The sequence below is a fragment of the Canis lupus genome, chromosome 20 (genome assembly GCF_048164855.1).
Source record: "Canis lupus baileyi chromosome 20, mCanLup2.hap1, whole genome shotgun sequence".
NCBI lineage: Eukaryota > Metazoa > Chordata > Mammalia > Carnivora > Canidae > Canis > Canis lupus.
Genome location: NC_132857.1, coordinates 50,733,260 through 50,752,948, shown reverse-complemented (window position 1 = coordinate 50,752,948; position 19,689 = coordinate 50,733,260). Strand labels below are relative to the sequence as shown.

At 35.6% G+C, this 19,689-nt stretch overlaps 1 protein-coding gene across 3 annotated transcripts in view; it reads right to left on the bottom strand.

Moving 5' to 3' along the window:
- Nucleotides 1–19,689, bottom strand: part of ARHGAP15 (Rho GTPase activating protein 15) — a 608,584-nt gene that overhangs the window by 186,161 nt on the left and 402,734 nt on the right. For all 3 annotated transcript variants that reach the window (XM_072789067.1, XM_072789068.1, XM_072789069.1), the window contains one exon: nucleotides 7,677–7,754. In XM_072789067.1, coding sequence (XP_072645168.1) covers nucleotides 7,677–7,754 — 78 coding nt within the window. The remainder of the gene's footprint in view (nucleotides 1–7,676; nucleotides 7,755–19,689) is intronic.

The following is a 19,689-nucleotide window of genomic DNA, read 5'->3' as shown; positions in this document are numbered from 1 at the left end:
TCCAACCCCAGACTTTCTATATTAGAACTTTTATGACTGGACTCCAAAATCTTTATATTTAAAAGTTCCCCAACTTTAGACAGACTTTAACATGACTCCTAATGTCCCCTGCTCCTTGTGTTTATGCTTTGTATGATCCCCTCCGCCAGGGTATAGATAGGAACGTGACTTGATTCTAACCATCAGAATGTACTAAAGGTGATGGGTTATAACCTTTATGGTTATCTTACATAGATTATAACTTCTGCTTTAGATACTAGTCTCCTTCCCTTGCTTTGATGAAACAAGCTGACTATGGAGAGGTCCAGACCTCTGGCCAACAGCCAGTAATGTTGAGGTCTTAAATCCAACAAACTACAAGGAACTAAATCCTAATAATCACATGAACTTGGAAGCAGATCTGCCTCCAGCTGAGCCTCCAGATGAGGACCCTCCCCTGGCCAACATCTTGATAGTAACTTTATGGGGGATCCAGCTAATCCATGCCCAGATTTCTGACCCACAAAAAGTGGGAGATGATAAATGTGTGTTGCTCTAAATAGCTAAGCTGGGGGTAATATTGTTATGCAGTAGTGGATAATTAATACAGTTCTGAAATGTAGTCAGTGTCAGCAGCCAGGGATACCGAACATAGTTAAGAGCGGAAATAAGCTTAGTATGTTTCCCCACTAATTTTTAATCTTTACTACTTAATTCTGTTGGTGAATGATGATTTATGCTGATGATGGCTTTTTATTTTTTAATTTAAAAAAATAAAGACTTTTAAAATTTATTTATCTGAGAGAGAGAGAGAGAGAGAGAGAGAGAGGGAGAGAGAAAGAGTGAGAGCTCAAGAGAGCACAAGTAAGGGGAGGGACAGAGGGAGAAGGAGAAGCAGACTCCTCATTGAGCAGGGAGCCAGATGTAGGGCTCAATCCCAAGACCTGAGATCATGATCCGAGCTGAAGGCAGATACTTAACTGACTGAGCCACCCAGGCACCCTAATAATGGATTTTTATAAATATCCTTAGGGATTTCCTTGGGGATTGGCAGTTGCATAACTCTGACTGATTTAATTCCTAGACTCAATGGCCAAATTTCCATGGAAAAGCCTTAACTGAATTAAGACCTGAAATTTCAGTAGCTTTTACTCACCCTCTCCCATGAACATGGATGGGACTATCTTTTTGGAATCTGGCAACACTCAAAAGTGATAAAATACAACTAAACTTCTCTTTTGTGTTCAGGAGCTCCAAAATCCCATGAATTTGGCTAGTAAGACTAAACCATTGGATGGCAGGGAATCTCCAAAGATTTCCCACACTTGATATTTCTTCCTAGACAAAGAATCTTGATATTATCAAAGAAAATTCAATCATGTGGAAACCCAAAACCATATTTGATTATTAATATTTAGTATCATGATTGTGTCAGAGAAATAATTGATATTGATCTGATTTCATCTAACATCTTAAAGTTCAATAGTAAATATCACTTGGCTGATTCAGAGTTTTTAAAGTCCTCACATTTTCCTTACTATTACCATTTGGGAAATAAAGACTTTGAGATTCGAAGGGGTTAAAGTTGTTTCCATCAGACTAACAAACGGCTCAGAAGCAAGATAAGGAGGCAGTTTCATTGATTTCTACCCGGTGTTCTCTATCTACTGGATGATCTCTGCCTCTGTTTCACCATAGCGTTAGGTAGGCTCCTTATAGCTTGGCATGTAACAAATTATAAAACATAACTCACAATAAATGTATGATATAATTTTGTTTTAAAATATTAGCCAGAATTTGCATATTTTAGATACTGGAAATATTCATAAAGCTGTTATTAGAATACTGTGTAAAAACTGGGGCACCTGGCTGGCTCAGTCAGTAGAGCATGTGACTCTTGACCTCAGCTCCATGAGTTCAAGCCTCCCACTGGGTATAGAGACTACTTAAAGATAAAATCTTTTTTTATTTTTAAAATATTTTATTTATTCATGAGAGACACATAGAGACAGAGACAGGCAGAGACATAGGCAGAGGGAGAAGCAGGCTCCATGCAGGGAGCCCGATGTGGGACTCAATCCCGGGACTTCAGGATCATGCCCTGGGCTGAAGGCAGACGCTCAACCGCTGAGCCACCCAGGTGTCCCAAAATCTTTTTTTTTTTTTTAAATAATATTGCATAAAAACTAAAGACTATATACATGTATATGAATGGGAAGAGCTTAATGTTTTGACTTCTGTTCAGCATTATTTACTAATTACAACACATTTTCTTAAGCAGCTAGAAAGCCATACAAGTTTTGCCATCAATAGTCTTTGAGCTCCCTGACTCAATGTAGCTGAAAAATGAGGTCTAAGTTTCCAAAGCCCTGAACGATGTTAAGAGTCTGGCCCTTTTATGATCAAGTGATCTTTTCGGCTTTAATGGGAAAAATAAATCATTGTTAAAAGATAATCTTGTCACATGGAAGCCAGAAAGGTGCAATATCAATGATTCGACTTACCAAAAAACCGCCCTGCGGAATGGGATACAGCAAATAACAGTTTGTTTTGCTATTGCTGTGGTTGGCAGTCGGAGCAAAGTAGGCTTAAGGAAATACCTTGTTTTAAAAATAAGAGGGCAATATAAACGCACTTAATAGAAAAGTGAATGGACTTGATACAAGGGCTATTTTATGAGAACAGAACTGCCAATTGTTCACATTCTTTCTCTCTTTCCTCTTTTATTCAATTTTTGATGCTGCAAATAACATGAAAAAAACATGAGGGTAGCTCTAAAGTTAATGCTTTGCTTGGCATTGTGGTACAAGTCTATATAAAAGTAGTTTAGATATAGTTGGTAACATGAAATTGTTTCTCTAATAGTTTATTTTCAATGGAGCTTATTCTTAGCATGTTCAAAATAAGCAAATTCATCTCTTTAAGCCAATGTTTAATTTGGATTATTATGCCAATAAGATCTGGGTGAATAAAGATATGCAAAGTGCAAGACTGTAAATTAATGGGGGAAAAAAAACCCTCTCCCATTTAAAACAACATACACGCGCAATCATATGCACACACACACATACACACACCCACACACCCAATTAAGATTCTTGGCCACGTAGATTTATAGCATTTATATATTTTGTTCCTCTGGGTGTGAAAAAGTGAAGGAGGTGTCCCTAAGATTCTTCCTTTAAAAATTTTTCCTATATATGGAAAACATGTCTAAAATCTTGGTGGGAAGTAACTTCCTCCAGTTCAGAGAAATGGTTAGAGGGAATATTTGTGACTGTGTATTAAGAAACACTAGTCTGGAACATTCCCACCGGGTTCTTCCCCTACTGCTTCATAGTTCTCCCATTGGCTCATGGGCTTGGGAAGCTTCATAGTTGATATTTTCCAAAAAGGGTGCCAGTCTTTCTTGTCCCCTTGTTAAAGGGTGAAAGAGAGCATTTAGCAGTACCAAAGAGAGTCTGAACTGATTTTGGAGTTCGGGCAATAAGCCTAGAAGGGCAGTCCAAACCAGGGTGTTGATATCAGGAGGAGGGGAACTCAACCCGGTGGGATTTCCAAGACCCACTGTCAAACGTGCTCAAGACAGTGATGCAGCATCCTCAATCCCGCAGTCAGTCCTGTGCAGAAGTAACCCCATGCAAGAAAACCATCAGGTCACACAGATCATTCTGAAGAATCAACACAGTGTCACAGGCTGTTGACAGGTTGACATCTAAGGTCATGGACCAGTTTTCTTTGGGGGATGCCTTCATAGAGTGGAAGAGTTGCCTCAGCAAAATGTCACTAAAAGCTGTCACCAAATACAGTAAACAAGGCCCAGCACTGCTTTTTTATGCACCGGTGACCCAGTAAATCAAGAGTTCTCAGTGACTGCTGAAGGCTGCGACAGAATATTGTATTAAAGTTGTTTCTTGGTCCAAACACAGATACGTAAAGCCTTATAGAGAATGGCAATGCCGGGCTTCTTCGTAAGTGTGATGTTTGGCATTTTCCTCTGCATTTTTCTTTCTTGAACTGTTCTATCCAAACTCCTATGGCTGGACTTGTCACTTACAAACACCGTTTACAGGTGTAAACAGAAAGTGACTAACAAGCATTATAGCATGAAAAGACCAATACACACTTTGACAAAAAGGTAACAACGATTAGAGTGAGTGGGGAATGCCCAATGGCAGCAGTGGCTTTCAGCACAGGCTCTGAGTCAGAAGCACCAGGGATCTAGTCTTAATTCTCTCACTTACTTGAATTACAACCTTAGGATTTAATGTCCAGAGGCCTCAGTTTCCTCACCTTTAAAATGAGGACAGTATCTATTCTATGAGATAGTAAAAAACACTAAATTAAATGACATAAGTAAAGCACTTAGTATAGGGCCTGGAATGTAGCAAGTTATGAAAATATGTTAGCTAGTTTTATAATAATAATTATTATGATTATTACCCTGGTTACTAGTTATCATCAGAACATGCTTTTCAAAAGTGATCCCTTTGAATTTAACTTGTGTGCCATCTGATCTGGAAGTATAATGAGGTTGTCCAATTCCTACTGATTTAGTGAGTCAAACAGAAAACCAAAACAAATTGAATCATTCAACTGGTGTATTTAGAATTGCTGATGATTATAGCATTCAAGAAAGTTAGTGAAATACATAAATTGCAATTGAACTGTTCTTGAAAATCCCCCAAATCAGTTTTCATTTGTCTAGCCTAATGGTGGGTAGGCCTTGTTCATGTTTTAAATGTATATTTAGACCCTTCTAAAAAAGGAAACTTTGTGGAATGTGAACATGGAGACAAAAGGTGTTAACACAAAGGGAGTATACCGAAATCACGTATGTTCCATCTTTGAAAACAAAAAGAATGTACTGCATTCACATATCGCTTTATGCTTTTCATGGAATTATCTGTCGCTCATGGCCACTTTATTTCATTGCATACACACACACACACTCACACACACACACACACCCAGAGGGGAGGCTCCAATGTACACAGTCAGCCTCTTTGTACCCAGCACTGATTCTCTTCTAAGTCAGCTCTGCTGTTAGAGACCAGTGTGCAGATGGAGGGAAGGTACGGTGTTAGCACCAAAGCTATGGGTGCACTCCAGAGATTTCATTCAAAGGATAATCTGATTAGCAAAATTTGAGACAGGCCGGTATAGGCATTCTTTTATCATCTAATTCAAAAAACTCCACAACACAACTTGGACGAAATCGCCAGTATCAAAGGTCCTAATGTAGCATAATTTGCGCTGAGCATGCTGCATTGTGACAGTGCTATAAACCAGGGAGACAGTTTACTGACAATTCTCTGCTACCAGATACCAACTCAGGCCTCTGTCCAGCTTTACATTGTCAACTCTCATGGAAACATGAGCAGTTACACAGCCTCAGAGGACGTTGAAGTCTGGATTGCAAAAGATGAGATGGACAGATTTCATATTTTCATTGCAGATTTTTTTTTTTTTTTTGCCTTTTCAAACTGCTGAGCATAATTTTTTTTTAAAGGCAGGAAATGCAACTAGTGTTTGTTTCTAGCATGGCTTCTGTTTTGAGATTTCTTCTTTGTAGGAGAAATGTGTTGCCCAGCTGTCTAGAATCCCAATCAGGATATGGCTTCAGTATGAAATATATTAAAAGAATGATTTTAGCTGGTTATAAGCAGGAATGAAAATGAGGCTGGGCCTATTTTATCCAATTTTTACTCACAGAGGGGGCATTCTGGTTCAGTCCAATGGGGCCAATATGAATAAATGGAGTGAAGCTAAGTTCAGCGTGGAGGGGGGTTGTTTGTTTTGTTTTGTTTGTTTTTGTTGTTTTTGTTGTTGTTTTTGCCTTGGACAGAGAGTAATTGTGAAATATAAAGGTTCACGTTAATAAGCAAACAGAGCTGAGGAGATTCTTGGTTATAAAGATTCTCAGAAATAAAAATCATGTGCCCACTGGCCAGAAGTAGTGGAGTCAACACTTAAAAGGGTAGTTCAACCCAAATTAAACTGTTGGAGGGTTTAATGCTTCTCAGTATTAATATTTCTATTTGTAACACACACACATCATTCAACAAATATTAATTAAAACCTCCCTTTATGCACACCCTAGGGCTATTCTTGGTTAATGGAGGAAGAGACAAAAATGATTCAAAGTCCTACCTTTTACTATCTATAGAAATTTGTGGAGATAGATAGTTCCACCAGTACTCTATCCTTGGCCAACTTAAGATGTTGGAGTCTGCTTGTTTTCTATCACATTTCCTATTTTTTGTTTTAATTTTTTTAAATTCATAGTTTTTTTTAAAGAGAAGTTTCAGGTTTACAGAAAAACTGAATAGAAAATAGGGAGTTCCCATATGCTCCCTCTGTCCCCCCCACCCCAACACACAATTCCCCTATTATTTTTAATTAGTGTGGTACATTTGCTACAATTGATGAGCCAATGTTGATACTAACCGAAGTCTATAGTTTACATTAAGTTTCATGTTGTATATTATATAGTTTTGACAAATGTATGTTGACATGTATCCACCATTACAATACCAAACAGAATAGTTTCACAGCCCTAAAAATCCCCTGCGCTTATTGATTCATCCTTCCCACCCCCCCCCCCCCCAGATCTTTTGCTACCACTGATATTTTGCTGTCTCCATAGTTTTGTCTTTTCCAGAATATCCTATAGTTAGGATCATACAGTACATAGCCTTTTCTTTTCTTTTTTTTTCTTTCTTTCTTTTTCTTTTTTTTTTTTTTTTTTGTACATAGCCTTTTCAAGCTGGCTTTTTTCACTTAGCAATTTCATGTAAGGGTCCTCCAAGCCTCTTCATGACTTGAGATCTCACTTCTTTTTATCACTGAATAATATTCCAATATATGTATGTGCCACTGTTCATTTACCCATTTACTTCTTGATGGACATCTTGGTTGCTTTCAAGCTTTATCAATTTTGAATAAAGCTGCCGGAAATATTTGTGCACAGGTTTTTGTGTGAACACAAGTTTGGAACTCATCTGGGCCAATATCAAGGAGCATAGTGCTGGATAGCTTGGTATAAATATGCTTTCATAAGAACCTATCAAACTATTTTTCAAAGTCCCTGTACCATTTTGCATTTCAACCAGCTGTGAATGGGAATTCCTGTTGCTCCACATCCTTGTCAGCATTTGGTGTTGTCAGTGGTTTTGCTTTTGGCCATCCTAACAGGTGTTTAGTAGTATCTGTGTTGTTTTAATTTGTAATTCTTTGATGATAAATGCAGTTTCCTAATTTTTAATTATCTTACTTACCTATTACATATTTTTCTAACATTTGTGCTTATGACCCTTACTTTTCCATCATTCATTTACTCAATTATTTATTCACATGCATTAAGTGCTTATTATATGCCAGCACCATTTTTCAAAGCCAGGCTATTTTCCTCTCTTTTACGCTCTTATTTTTCTTTTTTTCATTTTTCAGTTTGTCATATTCCACTAATTATTTGTTTCACATAAACTGTTAGTTGCTTCTCTCTCTATTCTATTAATCTCCACATAAACTGACTGTCTCTTACTTCTCTGGTGATAATTGTTTAATTTCTTCAACTTTCTCTTGTTCCCTTCAAAATATTTATCATTACAGATTCATAATACATACAGCACAGAGTCTGAAATATTGCCAGAGATGAAACTATGGAAAAAAAATGAAGTGAAGAAATCACTTACCTTGGTTGACAATAAATCTTAACTTCTGTATTGTTGCCAGATTGCCACTAACTCGGTATATTCCATCAACATCTAGACCTGAAAATAAAAGGGCATGTTTTATATTTGGTCATAAAAGAACTGAGATGATAAAAGAAAAAAAAAACGTGGGAAGGTAGGTAATAGTAAATCAATACCAAATATCCCTTCCTCATAGAGAAAACATTTCTATGCCCTCAACCAAGCAATCTTCAATAGTTTAATTTCAACCAACTAATCATAAAATTCAATTATAGTCGATCATCAACAGATTTGAATCTAGTTGAATCATAGAAGAGCAATAGGTAGTATGGGATTTCACATTATAGTTAAGATTCAGTCCCAAGGAAAAGACAGGAATTAAACTGGTAGTAGGTAGGCGAAGAACTTTCGCATATATATTATTGCCCCTTTCTGGACAGAAAACAACCCAAGGCATTTGTGGAATTTCTCTTCCCTCTTCTTTCCCTCCTCCACTCCCTCCTTTCCTTTATTATTCTATTCTATTCTATTCTATTCTATTCTATTCTATTCTATTCTATTCTATTCTTCTATTCTATTCTATTCTTTATTCTATTCTATTCTATTCTATTCTATTCTATTCTATTCTATTCCATCCTATCCAATTCCATTCTTTTTTTCTTGTAATCACTATAACATAACTTGCATTGTTCCGATTACTTTAAACTACAGAATGAAAATTCTATTCCAGATGTATAACTAGTTTGATAATCTCTAATGTATTACAGGTAATGGGAGTACTCCCTTATGGATGGAAAATAAAGAAGTCCTTGGCAAAATGCTGAAATTACTTTCAGAGTATTTTAAAACTGGTCATCTATAATTCAGAATAACTTATCCTGGCAGTGGATTTGGATAATCAACCACTTGTTTTCTACACATCTATTTATAGCATCTAGTTATTTCCATGACCAAGTTATCAAAAAATGAGGAAAAAGGAAAATAGAAACATTTACTGAAACACTATTATTGTCCTTAAAAAATGTGGATAACATTTAATGTCAAGAGTGTATATTCTTTGATGTGTCCAGGTCCTCAGAGAGGCCAGGGATGAGGTTACCAACCAACTATCTCAGCTGCTTCTCTAGAGAAATGGTGTAGCACCATGATTAAACACTTGAATTCATGATCAAAAGTATTAAATAAATTGGTAGAAATTATTGTCATAATATAACAGAATAAGGGCTTTGTAAAGCCCTTTGCTGACATGAAATGATCTCTTTGATAGTAAGAACATTTCTGCCATGGTGCAAAATATTTCATCAGTAGTTTAGGATAGAATAAAATAACTTGCAACACTGGCATTAATAGTATAATTCGAAACAATCATTCAATATTTTTTAAGACTTCATTTTCTTAGAGTAGTTTTAAGTTTACAGCAAAATTGTAGGGATGGTATAGAGATTTCCCATATGCTTCCTGTCCCTGATAGATGTATAGCCTCCCCATTATGAACACCACCCCACTAGAGTGATACATTTTTTACAATTGAGGAACACACATTGTTACATCATAATTGTTGCATTAGGGTTCATTTTGGTAGTGTACCATTCAGTGTTTGGACAAATGCATAATGACATGTATCCATCATTTAAAAAATGATACAAAGTATTTTCCCTCCCCTACAAATCCTCTCTGCCCACCTGTTCATCTTCATGATTTTGACCCAGCCATGTGATAAACCACAGAGCAATTCAGAATAATATCAATAAAATGCAATAGTTGTTATTAGCAAGTGTATTAATTGGTTTGAGTTTTGTAGGTCTAGAGCAATCTAATAATAAATTCCCAAGTCTCTGTCCCTTCATGAGAATTATGAATTTGTGAGGAATTAAGATGAGGTTGGACACCCATTAGTGTGTATATGAGTGTCTAAGACACATACATTTATAAAAGTCACATATATTATTTCTTCCTAATGTACAAAATAGCTCCATTCATCAAAAGTGACTCAACATGTTTGCTTTTTAAGTACAATGTACAAATGACAACTGCATTGTAACAATCATCCTACCTAAAAGTTTTCTAGTATACAATTCCTAGTTTTATTTTTTTCCATTCTTTTTTTTTTTTGTATATTTTTTATTGGAGTTCGATATGCCAACAACTCCTAGTTTTAGTATGTGACCATATTGGTCTTCAGTTTATACATATACCCAGAACTTTATAATTTACTACCCATTACTTTCCTTGCTTTGTCATTAGGTAGTGTCTGGTACCTAGATTTAACCCATAAAAATTTTAAATAATATGATAGATTTTAAAAATATCAGAGCTTTCAACTAAATGTGTCCCTTTTGAAATAGTCCCTCTTGGGACTATGTTTAATTTTTTTCTGAACCATGTGGCCATAAGGGAAAATATTTTGGAATTCTTCTTCCAAATCACCTTAAGTGGCTCCATATTATCCATAGAAAAATGTTTCTGGTGGCAAGTTTGGGGCCTTTGGTAATAGTTTTGGATTTAAAACTAGACAAAGGTCACTCAAAACCATGATTGGTGAATAATGTCATCCTGCTTGCCACCACAAACAGACTAAATTTCACCAAATGAAAGTAGTCTGGTATTTTCCCATGAGTTATCAGTTTCTTTGAAAGAATTTGAGAAAAAGAATATTTTAGTAAACAGAAACATTGATGCAATATGCAGACCCACATTCCCCAAGTGAGAAATCCTAATATGCTTTTTATAAAATCAGTCAAATTAACCCTATTTAAAATAATGATTCAAGGTGAAATGTCACTTGAAATCTATTACAATACAAACAAGGAAATTTACTATATAATTCTTTTTAATTTTTTTTTTTTTGCTAATTAGTTGGACCCTTATCAGAGGTCAATAGTCAATGATATTACTTGAATGTCAACGAATTTTTATTGCAAATAAGGACCTTACTTAAGTTTTATTTTATATGCATATCTCTTTATTCAGGGTACAAAATCAAGCTCATTTCTATTTTGAAGCTTGGACTCTTTCTTTTCTAATTATTTTATGTGCAACTGTAGATGTATATGTTGCCTAGAGTTGTAAACTGAGTTTCAATTACTGAAATTCCCCAGGATCCGAAACTTTCTTTTCCTTTTCTAGAAATTTAAAGTTACAACATAAGAAGTCCCTCCCCATCCCTGGTGTTTCATAAATTTCAGTAAAAGATCTTTCTTTCTTTCTTTCTTTCTTTCTTTCTTTCTTTCTTTCTTTCTTTCTTTCTTCTTTCTTCTTTCAGTTCGGTAATCAAAAACATTTGAAAGAGCGGTATGGGTTGGATATATTACACTGGAGCAATTGGAAAGCACTATACTGTTTAAACAAAGCAGCCTCATCCTAAATTAATAACCCAATTTTCTTTTGGGATAAAAGGAGGGAGGGCTGGGGATGGAGACAGAGAACGTAACTCAGACCAGTGCCACCACTATGGTTGTAGCACTAAGTCACAACAGAAAAACTGCTTTGTGGCTTAAGATAGAAACCAGAAAGTAAGAGGGAGTAAAGCAAAACATATTAGATGCAATTTGAATCTAACTTGACACAACTTCCAAGCCCTTTAGATTCAGAGATATCAACACCATATATCTTGTGAAGGATAACAATCTCTGACATTAGTGGCTCCTGCTTCAAATGGCTCATGCTCCCTTGCTATCATACTTTTTAAATTACATAAATAGAGTGAAAATGACAAAGTACATATTAAAAAGGAGGGTATTACATTTTGCAAAATAATCTGGAACATATCAGTGAATTTTAGCAGTTATAAATTATATAGGTACAGTCTTGATTAGTTTTCCCCTGAATGCCTCACAGAGTGGCAAACCCCAAGTCCTAGGAATTATTACCCAAATTGCAATGATTCACGTGCCATCCTCTTTTTGCTCCAAGAACTTTGAAAGTGATGCCAAACCAAACCAATGTAAATTGGTGGATTTGGACATCCTTTTCATGACCACATTATCCTTGCTGGATTGGAAACTACTTATTTTGGAAATATAATTAGACCTCGTATGATTTTTAAATGTGCAATGTCTTCAAGGTACCCATGTTGTGCTCTGGTGAAGTTTGGAGAAAAATCACTTTGAAAGGTACTTCTTTCAAGAAAATACCATGACTGGATGCTGACAAGAACTTTTCTTGTTATGCTAAAAATACCTTGGGAACACAGTGAAACTAAGTCATTTTACTTTTTTGTTTTGTTTTGTTTTTATCAAACTGGCATTAATGACAGTAATGAAAAATTCTCTGAAGAAATCCATGTTCACTGAAATGTCATTTATTTGTTCATCATCAGCTGACCTTCTTAAGCTTCAAAATAGTCTTTACGGTTGACAAAAATCACTGGGTATCGCTATAGGAGACTCTCAGAAGTCTCTCTCCTCTACCCCCCACCTTTTCTTCTGAAGAAGCTTAGACTAGGATAGACACACAATTAGGAGTTATTAGACCAAATGGTGGGTCTAAACCCAGTGGAAAGAATGCAGCTGTCATGAGTAATTCCCACTATAAATCTTAGACACTTTCCAAAAAGAAATCTAAGAGACCAGCACGGTTTCCAGAGTTGACTGGCTTATCTGCCAAAATACAGGCAGTTTTCAACAATGCAGATGAGCCTGTTAAAAATAGTTGCAAACTGTGGATTCGGTAGCATTCTTGGTAGCTTGAATGATGGACAAACCACAAAGACGTAGACTTTGAACCTGGTTGAGAGGTGTGCCCCAAAAGCTTGCTTGTTTTCCTGGAACATAACGAAATGCATCTGAACCCCTGGAGTCTGAAATGTGGGCTGGGAAGTTTGCGCAAACAGCCCCTCTCCCGAGATTTATGGCACTTCCTAATTCCTAGGAGGCCAGAGCTACCGCAAGAAGAGTCATTCTCACAATTCTTTGGTCTTCTGGCTTTTCCCTCTGGCAAAAACCAATGAGCATGGGAACACCCAGAATGCCCCCAAAGAGAGCTGCACATTTCTTTCTTGGTCTTTTGAAGGCCCTGCTTGAGTTCAGAACCAAACCCGAGGGGAAGTCAATGTGCCATTCAGATCTATCTATTCCTCCTCTAAATTGAGTGTCTCCAATCTTCTATCACCAACTTCTTTGTTCTCAGCCTTTAAACTCAATGACTGAGAGTACAGGATATAACCTGAAACTCTTTCTGAATTTAATTTCTACTCTGTCTCAGTGACTGATATTTATGCTGCATCTATTTTCTGGCTTTATTTGACTATTAATAACTCCTTGCGAGATGCCTTGAAGATCATCCTTCAAGAAGTTCATCCTTTATCCATCATCCTTCAAGAAGGAGTCAAGAATGATTAGCTTAGGATAGTTGACACAATTCTGATGGTCAAACAAGAATATTTTTCTACATGTTAACTTATAATAGCCCTTTTGAATAGAGTTTTTTCTCTGTAGAGGCAAATGCACTTCTTGGGAAAAAAAGAAAAATTAAACCACACAAAATATTATAGAAAAACATTTTATCTACCCACTTTTGCTATACAAAGATTGTCACTGTGAACAGTTCAGTTTTAATTTTTTGTTGTTATTCATTTTATGTTAATGTGCCATATTTCTGTTTATTAATTTGACTTTGGTATTTATTGACTCCCTATTAGAAAAGATAATGAGTTTAGTGGATAGTTCTTACCACTTATCTATGTACTCTCTCTGTTATTATTAGTTATAGTGACCTGTTTCCCTTTCTTAAATCAAATTGCTTCTGTGCTATAGAAAAATAAGAAATAGTGCATTTCCTCTTCCTTCCCCTTCTCTCCTTCATAGTTCAAATTTTATCCTTTTATATTATTGCTTGTATTCTCAAAGTTTTGATTGTTTTATTTTACTTATATAAAGATTTTGTGGCTTACTTATAAGTCAGTATTAATTGCTATTAAAAAAAAAAGGTATTCGGGTTCAACACTAAAATTTTGCTTCAAAAATGACCTCTCCCAAAAGTCAAGGCCTGATGTGTTCTCGTCTTCTTTTGCGGTTTCCTTCATTTCTTCAAATTAAGCACCGCCCAAAAGAACTTTCTGTGACAATGGAAATGTACTAATGATTCTATCTACATGATGGAAATGTTCTATCTACCTGTTTAAGTCAGGTCCACTGGCCACGTTTGGCTGACTACTGAGTGCTTGAAATGTGGCTAGTGCAACTGAATTTTTATTTTACTTAATTTTAAATAGTGTAACTTCATGACTACCATATTGGACAGTGCAGCTCAGGGTCCCAGTGAACTACTTGCTCCTCTCTTGTGTTCCACTGTTATCTCTCTTGGATTTATTTTTAGGAGTTCTATATTCATCAAAGTACGTGATTGGTAAATTTTCTTATTTCTTCCATCTCCATGATTGTTTTGTTTCATAATGAATTGTTGATTTAAATACTTGTTGGAGCTTCACAAACTTTTACTTTACTAACTTTGAAAAAAAAAAAAACTTTCATTATCTTCTAGTGTCTCTGCTGTTAAGTCTTTTTATTAAATTGATCATTGATGCTTTGTAGGTCAATTGCTTTTTCTTTCAGGATTTTTAAAAAAAGATTCTTCTCTTTAAACTTGTAGAAGTAAAATTTTCCTCAGATTTGTCTATATTTTGACCCTTTCAATCAGAAAAGTTCCTTATATTATTTTCTTGATATATCCTTCCCTTTATTGTCTCTTTTCCATCTAAAACTACTTTAAGATGGATGCTGTTCAAACATCAGATTGCTATTATGGTTGAAAGAGTGAATTAATGAGAATATATGGTTGGTCAAGGGTATTTTTGTATTTGCACGCATCTCTTTTTCCTCCAATTGGCTTCAATCTTACATGGGCAGACAGAATGAGAGTTTCTTACAGGATGATGGGGTGAGTAGACAGTGGGCTAGGAATTCTTCAATTACCAAAGGAGGGAGAAACTTTTTTTGAATAATAATACTTTAATGGCTTTGCTTCTGTGCAAAGTTCTCTAACTCTGCGTCTATTGTGTAGAGAGGGCCTGAGTCACCTTATTCTGCACTGCCTTCTTTCTCAGGTGCCACCAGTCTCTCCTCTGTCCTTGTGGGACTAGTTTTCAGGCTCCAGCAGCTGCTGCAGGTGCTTCCTTGGTACAGGATAAATGGAGAGTGGCCCAGGTCTCCCAGATATTAGATCTGATATTTAGTGAATTATTTATTTATTATCCTCTTGCTGATTTCTACCCTTTTTTACTAAACTCCAAGCTTGAATATTCTCTAGTACATCCCTAGAAAGAATTGTGCCTAATTATTGTGTCTGGGAATGGTGTTTCTTCTGCTCTAATTTCTCCACTTGTTTGATCCCATCTGCTTTCTGTCTTCCTGGAATTTCTATTTCTGGTGGGCTGATGGCACCTTTTCTGTTTTCAGCACCATTATTATTCTTTTTCTTTTTTGACATATCTTTTCTATTATTTCATGGGGATTTTTTGAGGAAGGAGAATCAGACATGTTTTTTTCAGTATGCCAGCTTGAATGGGGCCCTATGTTGCTTTTCATAAAGATAGACTTTTTCATACTGAAAACAAAAGTCTCATTAGATTGTGAGGATAACTGCTATATAATAATTTTCTTTGTCGGCATATGGGATGTAAATGACCTGGGATTACATTATGAATATTTAAAATACTCATGTGTCTCTAATTCTAATGTGGGGAAAATATGTGAATATAGGGTCCAGGTTAAGTACACCCCTCATTTCCTTTTATTTTTCTCACTCCTGTCCTTTTTTACATATTTACAGAAGTTCTATTATCACTTATGATTTCTCAAATGTTCCCCTTATTACTGAGATTATTATATTTTACTCTTCTATTTGTTTCATAAGCCCTTCCTTTTATATTTTCACCTTATTTTGATATATTCTTTTTCCTTCTTTGTGTTTCTGCTATAAAAAGTTATAGAGGCAATTGTCACAATTGTCTTTCCTTTTTATTATTTTTTTATTTATTTAATTTTAAATTTTTTTTATTGGAGTTCAATTTGCCAACATATAGCATAACACCCAGTGCTCATCCCATCAAATGCCCCCCCCCCCCCCAGTGCCGGTCTTTTCTTTTTAACATCATACTACTTTCAATTAGTTTTAACTTTGATTATTGAAGTATAGTTGAAAGTCAATGTTATATTATTGCCAGGTGTACCAGAGGTGATTTGACAATTCTATACATTATCTTTAACTTTCCTTGATCGATTGATTTGGGTAATAGTCTTTTTTTCAAAGACTTACATATGAATGAAACAAGTTTTTCATCTACCAGATATTTTGTAGTAGATTCATAGGGAAAAGAAGAATTTTAGTCCTATTAAGATATGAAAGAGATAAATTTTTGTTGCTAAAATTTTTAAAGAGATGTTCGAGCGAAAAAGAGGTACTAAGAGAAGGGTGCTTTTCTATTTCTGAGAAAACTATGACCTGTGATGCTAACAAATGTAACATTATTTTGTATTGTTTATATAGATAGTGTTATAGATAAGGACCAAATTCCAGATTTAAATTACTGTCTTAAAACTAAAATAGCAAAAATTAAATAATTTATGGGACTAAGGACAAAATAGTATCAAATACAGAATTTTGGATCAGAGGGAGAGATGTTGATTTTTCTTCAGGGACTGTTCGTTGGCCACTTGTGTAGGATCATTATCAAATCTCCCCCTACTGCCAAACTCACATCTGTTTAAGGTGTTACACTAGGAAACAAAATTGTTAAGGATCCTAGCCAAAATTAGTTACACATTTATTCGTCATTCATTCATTCAATCATTCATTCATGTCATACTTGCTCTTTGCTCAGTCTTATCCTATTTGATCACCTGGAAAAATAAACTTAAAATTGGGAGAGGAAAAGGACAAAATATCCTGAGTGTTAAGAGCATTACTAGTTGTGTTTCTTGGTGGTTCTGTATTGTACCACTTATACCTTGAAAAGATCTATGGCTCTAGTATTTGCAGATGGGGGGAGAGATGGCTGATTTTTTTTTTTTTTTTTACTTTTAAGTATTCTTATCATTTTTTAAAGACTTTATTTATTTATTTGTTTGTTTGTTTAGAGAGCACGAGAAGGAGGAAGGGCACAGGGAAAGAGAATCTCAAGCAGGCTCTGTGCTGAGCACCAAGCCCCACCTCCCATAACCTGGGATCATGACCTGAGCAGAAACAAGCCACCCAGGTGCTCCTACTATTATTAAGAATTGTTTTTATTCTTGTGTAGAGTGATGTTGTTAGAAAAGAAATTGGAAAATCATTTATTGGATTAGTTTCCCATCTCTCCAGTTCCTTTTAAGCCAGACATTGGACACTTTAAGAATAACAAGACAATCACACCGGATTCTTTAAATGTCACTGGAAATATAAAAGCCATTATCCTCAATATGCACTATCTTTAACTATTAGAGTTTTCCCCTTATATTTATACTTAGTCCTTATCATAATATTTCACTAATTGTGTCATAATTGGAGATATTTATCCATACCATCAGAGTCCAGAACAGTAGATAATAGTATGTAAAAAGTCCTGTGAAGTCCTGTGAGTACTGATGAAGACATCAGTACTGAGGGCTAGATCCTGATTTCCATTTACTGTAATTGTTTTTATGTATTAGGTTTATTTTTGCATATAACCTCCACACATTTGTTCAGCTTGCATTCATTCCATTTAGACTTACTACGAAGCCAATTGCCTTTAAAATCATGCTTTTAAATGTATAGAATACTAATTGTTAGGCAAATAAGGCTAAAAACAAAAGGAAAGAAGTTATTAAAGAAGTTATTACAACATGCCAGTGTGATACAGGTGGAAGTCATTCGTATACGCTCCCCAATACCGGAGTAAAATGAAATGGGAGTCTAAGATGGCATCCTATGTGTGGTTCCTCATTTCTCAAACATTGATCCTTACATATTTGTCTAAACTCAGCCAAGAATTTGAGGCCCAACAATATGAAGCCTGCAGCATGGTAGACACAAACATGGTTTATAGAATTCTATCAATCTTAGAATCATTCTGAAAGTATTTCAAGGTAAGGAAGATCTCAGAGAATCCTTGAATTTGTCTGTGAAATTTCACTAGGAAACCCAATATCCTTGATTTGACAAGACAAAAGGTAATGAACTGAAATGATTTCTGCAAAATGGGAAGCAAAGTACCTGGAAATAGTCTTTGATAAATTCTTTTACATGTTTCTTTCTTTCTTTTCTCTCTCTCTCTCTCTCTCTCTCTCTTTTTTCTTACAAATATTGGCCAATGATTCTGATTAACATTAAGTGAGAGCTCTCATCTTGAGGAAAAACTTCATGTGTCTGGAAGGTATTTGGTCCATTGCATCTCATTCTTTGAGTTTCTTTTCTGTTTGAGTTCCATTGTTATGTTCTGCTGTGATCATGCTGATGTAAATAAATAGTTTTTTTTTTTTTTTTTGGAATTGTGACTTGCTCAGAGCGTTTCTTTAAAATAAATATGAGTAATAAGAATGAACAGTCTAATTTGATCAGCCATTATCATCTGGCAGTTTGCAAGCAAATGCACTAGCATAATGTGAAATTCAAACAGCAGTGGGTGACCACTGCCACGGGATTGGCATAGCAGGTTTAATGAAAGAAACCCAGCTTCCTGAAGGTACAATTCATAAGGAAAGCTTGGAGCTTAGGAAGGAATGATCTGTAGACTATGCCCATGTACACTTCTTGTTTTAAAAATTTGGCAACAAACTCTTTTATAAGTTAAAGACATGCCCTAAAAGGCTTACCAACACAAACAAGAAGAAAACGCTGAAAAACGGCTCCTTTTGTGATGAACTCATAATAGTTACATAAAGTCTAGCCTTTAATCCCATTATACTTGAAATAGATATTGATTTGAAATTCATATATTTGCTCTCATTCTTTTCGATCCCCCCACCCCTATTTTTTTAAAACATCTAAACAAAGTGACCTCATTGTTTTCCATTGGACTTTTTTTTTTTTAAACATTGGCTGGGATGATTGAGATTCAGGAATGTGGGAAAATGGATTCCCAAACCACGTCCCTCCCCTTTCATTCTGAACTGTAATTTTTGGCTTGGCTTGAATCACAGTCATCGCATTTCAGCCTGAATCTCTCTGTAAAGTGATCTTTCTTAAACATTTCTCTCACTCATCAAGGGATCAGAAACAAAGCTGTTCTAGTCTTTCAGCAAAACACTTACAAGCAGCTTTTACTGAGAAGTTGCAAGAGCTAAATTTCCTCTAAAATTGTTTGAAAAGCGAACATTTTCAGTGCCTCGTTGTCCTTTTTGTGAATCTTGTCATCTGTATGCCATGAGCTCCAGCAGCTATTTTAATCTGTTTTTGTTTGCAATCCATTTGGTGTCCACCCAAGGAAATGCAGGTGATTCTAATTAACTTACTGCTGAAGATGTAGGAAAAAAAAAAAAAAAAAAAAAAACTATCTCAATTGTGTTGCACAGAATTATACACTTAAAACCTTTCTTCTATTATTTATGACATATTATTAATGAAAATGGTTGTATGAATATGTTTACCACCTAATTCATTGCTGTTCACTTTTTTTAAATCAATGAGGCTTACGGCACAGAAAAAAGCCACACACATACACAAATACACAGACACAATACAGACCCCGAGAATGCTTGCCAACTTTTATTTAACAAGAGTAGCAACTTAAAAATAACATTATTTTTACTTTGTGCAACATAGTTTAATATCTGAAATAACCCTGTTCCAATAAAAACCTATTGAAATACTCTCAGTCTAACTCTGCCCTGAAGGTAAAAGTGATTAATTGAAAGATTTTGGCAGATCTCTGCTCACCACCAGGGCAGTTTAATTTAGAACACATTCAACCATTTCTCAGTGTCTCTGTGTTGGTGGAGCATAACTTTTGATCTTCTTTGGGGAGGTGCCTCTAATTCAGACCCTTTAGCTAGCCACTTCCTGGAGGGTTTTGATGGCTTGCTTCTGCTAAACATTCAGGTGAGGGAGAGAGCCCTTC